The sequence below is a fragment of the Gracilinanus agilis genome, chromosome 6 (genome assembly GCF_016433145.1).
Source record: "Gracilinanus agilis isolate LMUSP501 chromosome 6, AgileGrace, whole genome shotgun sequence".
Classification (NCBI taxonomy): Eukaryota; Metazoa; Chordata; class Mammalia; order Didelphimorphia; family Didelphidae; genus Gracilinanus; species Gracilinanus agilis.
Window position 1 is genome coordinate 201,083,467 of NC_058135.1, and position 5,262 is coordinate 201,088,728.

At 34.1% G+C, this 5,262-nt stretch overlaps 1 protein-coding gene across 6 annotated transcripts in view; it reads left to right on the plus strand.

The window, feature by feature from the left end:
• Positions 1–5,262, plus strand: part of LCORL (ligand dependent nuclear receptor corepressor like) — a 152,011-nt gene that overhangs the window by 40,928 nt on the left and 105,821 nt on the right. For all 6 annotated transcript variants that reach the window (XM_044680116.1, XM_044680115.1, XM_044680113.1 and 3 more), the window contains exon 2: positions 4,920–4,985. In XM_044680116.1, the coding sequence (XP_044536051.1) occupies positions 4,920–4,985 (66 nt within the window). The remainder of the gene's footprint in view (positions 1–4,919; positions 4,986–5,262) is intronic.

A 5,262-nucleotide genomic window follows, 5' to 3' on the forward strand; every position in this document is an offset into this window, starting at 1 on the left:
AGAGAGAGAGAGAGAGAGAGAGAGAGAGAGAGAGAGAGAGAGAGAGAGAGAGAGAGAGAGAGAGAGAAAGTAAGTTTGTGTGTGTGAGAGAGAGAGAGGGAGAGAGAGAGAGAAAGTGAGTTTGTGTGTGTGAGAGAGAGAGAGAGGGAGAGGGAGAGAGAGGGAGGAAGAGAGGAATCAGTATCTTTACTTTTATCTATTTTCCATCGTTTTCAGAGTCAAGAGACTTTTCAATATGTTTTTGGGGTTGCTGTAATTACCCACAGTAAGTCTCTTCTGTTGCCCTTTCTAATTATTTAGTTGTAATTTTGAGCTTTTTCTTTAACTAGTTGATGGTCTGGATGCCAGTTTGAAGGAAACTTGGAGGCCATCTAGCCCAACCTGTATCTGATTAAAATTTTTTTGTATTACCTCATTGAATAACAGATCATCTCCTAAAGACCCTTAGTTTCATTACCCTGCAGACCTTAAAGTTCTGTATAAGTATCAGTGGTAATCATTTTTCTGAAGAAGCCCATTTTTCTTTTATAATAACTCTAGGGGTAACTAGGTGATTGAGTGGATGAGAGAGCCAGGCCTGGCGTTAGGAGGTGTCCTGGGCTCAGATCTGGACTCAGGTACTGGTGCAATCCTGAGCAAGTCACTTAACCCTAATTGCCTAGCCCTTGCCACTCTTCTGCCTTGGAATTCATACTCAGTATTGATTCTAAGACACAATATAAGGGTTTAAAATAGTAACTAATTGTTAAAGAAGATTTTTCCATCTAGGAAAGCTAAATTTACCTATCTGCAACTTGCACCCATTTTTTTCCCTATTTCTATTCTCTGGGCCAAGTTTGGCAAATCATATTCTTATGATCTCTTACTTGTAAGTCTTCCAGATACTTAAAAGGCAGTTACATTACTATTATGTCTTCTTTTCTCCAATCTAAATATCCCTAGTTCCATCAGCTGGTCCCTGTGTGGCATAATCTCAGAACCCTTCATTATCCTGGTCTCCTTCCATTGAATGTTCCCCAATTTTTCAATATCCTTCCTAAAATGTAGAACCCAGAATTGAACACAGTACTTCAGATGTATTATGGCCCAGGGCACTTGTACAGTGGGACTATCATCTTATCTCTAGAAGCTTTTTTACAGGTCACTAAAACTCCTGGATATGTTTTGGACAGACTTACAAAGCCTCTCTTATTTTGTACTCATGACTTGTGACTGTATTCTGGTGTGTTACCTATTCTTCCATATTTCATGTCATTTGATAAACAACAACCTGGGCCTGTAGCCTATCATTGATAAAAAAACAGAATTAATATACTGAATTATTTTTTCTCTATGTTTAGACCTGCCATTTCTATAAGTTAAATAGACAAAGTTAGCCTCTTTCTTTGGATAATGATGTAAATAGGTTAAAGCTCTTGTTTCTTCTTTCTTTTCATCCTATTCCCAAATTATCATTTTCATTATGTGGTAGAATCAAAGGGAAAAAATCACAAGAAAAAAACCTGAGCTCAGATTTTGACTATAGTGTGCCCATAAATCCATTCTGCCTTTCAGGACTTCAGTTTCATCACCTATAAAATGAAGGGATTAGGCCAAATCAACTGAAGCTAGCCTTCCATCTCTAAGTCTGTGTGTAGGTGATGAGTGTGGTAGGAGTGGATAAAGCAATGGGCTTGGAGTAGGAAGATCTGGGTTTGAGTTCCAATTCAGACCTTACTAGCTATATAACTGTAGGCAAATCACTTAAATCTCTTTCACCCTGTTTCCTCATCTTTAAAATGTGGCAATAATAGCTCCTATCTCACAAAGTTATTGAGATAATATATGCTTAGTGCTTTGCAAACCATAAAGTGATATTTAAATGTGAGCTGCCATCATTAACATCATTTTCTTGGGCCAGAGTTCTTTCCCTTTTCCTCTCCCTTTACTTCTCTCCTTTCCACACTCCATGTATTAATATTCAACTGGTAATATCACTTTCATTTAACTAAAAATCATGATTGTTAACAAACCCTTTTCTCTCTCTTGCTAGCTACATACTTTTTTTTTTTCAGGGGAGGAAAAAATGTGTGTTGATTTTTTTTTTAAGCTTATATGTATAAATACAATGGGAGTGTGATAAAAGTGATCAGGATAGGATTGGTCATAGAAAGCACCTTGAAGGACATGAGTTTTAAGCTAAGTTTTTCAACAAGTAATCATGTTATTGGGAGTTATGTCACATGAAAGGAATTAAAAACTAGCAGCAGCACTCAAGACTGAACAAGACAGGTTAACAAGAAGGCAAGAAATAGAAGCATATTAGGGAGCACTGAAAGATCTCAGACCATTCTTTTCTGTACATGTATAATTTTATAATTAGAAACAATTCTTGTCCACAGGGGAGCAACTGTGTTGAATTTGGTTTCTGTGTTCTTATTAACCTAATTTAAATAGATGGATATGAATCTTTGTTTGACAACATCTTCTTTTTATGGTTTATGGTAAAACTTGTAAAAGGGATGATCTGCTTAATTTTTAGGCTTGTTTCACTGCAGCCTGGAGTGATGCTATGATTCTTAACATCTTAAACATCGCAATATAGGGTTTTAACTTAAAGGAAGCTCCTGCCCACTCCTTGGCTCATATTGCCTTAGTTCTTATGACAAAATGATGAAATCACACAAGTTTTTTTAATTGCCAGAACATCTGATATACCCACATACAAATTAGATAAATGTGTTATGCCAAAAAACTTTTAACATTCCAAAACTAAATACCAGTGTTTATTAGGACTATATGAGGGAAATATTTTTCTTTAATGATCTGTCATGTTCTCCCTATTAGCTTGAATAATTTAGTTTGTTTGGTTGTGTATATTTTTCTTTGATTGATATACTGGATTTCTCTACCTTATGAGATTGAGCTTTTTGAGGAAAAGCACTTTATTTGGCTTTTAACTAACATATGATGTGCATTTTTAGTGTTAAGTACTTGACTGATACCTTACTGTACTGTTTTGCTTCCACTCTTGTTTGTTCCCCACATCAGACGGAATATGTTAATTTCTTGATTGCCTTATAGATTGATTGCAGGAGATTGGGGTTTTTAATTATATTCAGAAATGAGATTGGAATCCATCCCATGCTTTCAAGGAGATTGTATTCTACTGCAAAATTGAGAGTGGCCAACTAACCATTCTTTTCTGTCTTCTCTTTCCTTGATCTTAAAGGAGCCAAGAATGTTTCAGAACTTAAGTTCAGTGGGCCTATTTTATGGCAGGTTGTAAATTATCTTGTCTGAGCTATCACAGAAATCAAATGATGTTCTTACTGTGCTGTCACACTGCTAATGAGCATTGGTCATAGCAAAGTAGATCTTATAAGCCAAATTCCTGCCCTATTCAAAAGTACCTTTTTCATTTAACATTATGACTGTTTGCTTATCCAGCCTCTACTTTTGAATGCTTATTTATAGGGTACCTTGTATTAGAAAATTATAACAGTCATCTAAAACCAGCTCCTTGTAACTTTCTTACTCGTGGCTTTTCCTTTTTGTCCTTTTGGAAGTAACAGAACAAATCTATTAACAGCTGATCAAAATTTAGGTGATAACTTATCATATTTTCCTCAATCTTCTCTTTTCTAGCTTAAACATTCCCAGTTCTTTGTTATTCTTCATGTGTCCCTCATCCTGACTGCATTTTTTGGATGTGCAATTTAAATTTAGTTCACTCTTTCCCAACTAATGGCTCAGAATCTGGTCCATAGAAAATTTTTACCAGATCATAAACTTCTAATAAAGCCTATAAATTAAACTGACTCTTCTTCTTTTCTGAGTTCTATTCTTCCTGTTACCTTCTCTTTGTTCTCTAGTTCTCAATTCCAAATCCTTTATCTTTGAGCCACTGAGTTGCTCTGTTAAAATTACAAAGAGTAGAACAGGATTCAATAAAGAATTTTCTAGTGTATAGTCTGGGGTGGCAAATCTTAAGTGTGTCACTGTTTCAAAATATGGTATCCAGAAATGAACACAGTGCAGTAGTTTTTTGAATATTATACTTAACATTGATTATTGAAAAGTAGAATAATGACTAAGTTCCCAAGTTAAAATTATTGTTATTAAAACCATTTGTTTTAATTATGATATTTTACTCTAAGACTTTAAGTGCTATTAAGTGGCTATGGAAAATTTGTTTGAATTTAAAAAAAAAAGTGGGTTCTAAATTTGCAGTATGGATTCAGACAAGTCACTTACTCTTCTGTTTCTATAAAAGGCCTTTTGGCAAAGTGATTATCCTTCATAATAAAGGCATGTAGAATTATAATTTTTCCAATTCTTCCCTGCGTCAATTTTGTACAAATCTACAAACAGTATTTTAGTACTGATGTATATATTTTTTAACTTCTTATAAAAATTTTTTTCCTTATATTTTGTCAGTTTAATATGGTATGGTTGAAAGATTCACGTTTGGTTTTTTTAAATAAGTTGCCTCTCTAATGACTTGTCAGTTTATAGACCAGAGAGGGTTCTTAACCTTTTTTTGGTCATAGGCCCCTTTAGCATTTTGGTAAAAAACCCTTTTCAGAAAAAATATTTTTAAATAATTAAAGGAAATGCTAAATTTCACTTAGATGTTAGTGAAAATAAAGAGGTATTTTTTTTCTCATCCAATTTCATAGACTCCTTTGGAGTCTATGGACTTCAGGTTAAGAACCCCTAGGATAGCCTAGCAGTATTTAGTAGCATAGGTCATAAAGCGATTTCATAAATGTGAGTAGCTGGAAATCATTTCATTCTAAGAGAAAGAATAATTCATATGCTAACCAGTAGCTATTTTATTGTTTCTGTACTAAAAAATTCTTGGTAGTTTTGTTGACTTTTAAAAAACGAAGTATTTCCAGCAGTTAATGTACTCTTTTTTTCTTTAAAAAAAATAGGTTTTGAAAGTATTTTAGAAGGGCTTTATGGACCAAGGCTACGAAGAGACCTCAGTTTATTTGAAGGTAATATTTTTCTTCATTTCCTTTAATATTTCTAATTTAAATAATGTATAAATGAATGTTCTTTTTGCTTTTCTTTTCCCTATTCCATACTTCCATTATGGTTTGTTTCTCATTCTATTGTACTGCAAAATTGGGCAGAACCAAATGGAAACTTGTTCCTAAGTTGTATGTTGACTAAATTAACTAAACTTGGAAATTATAATTTCTGGATATGACTTTTCCCTTTTAGAGTGTGTGTGTGTGTGTGTGTGTGTGTGTGTGTGTGTGTGTGTGTGTG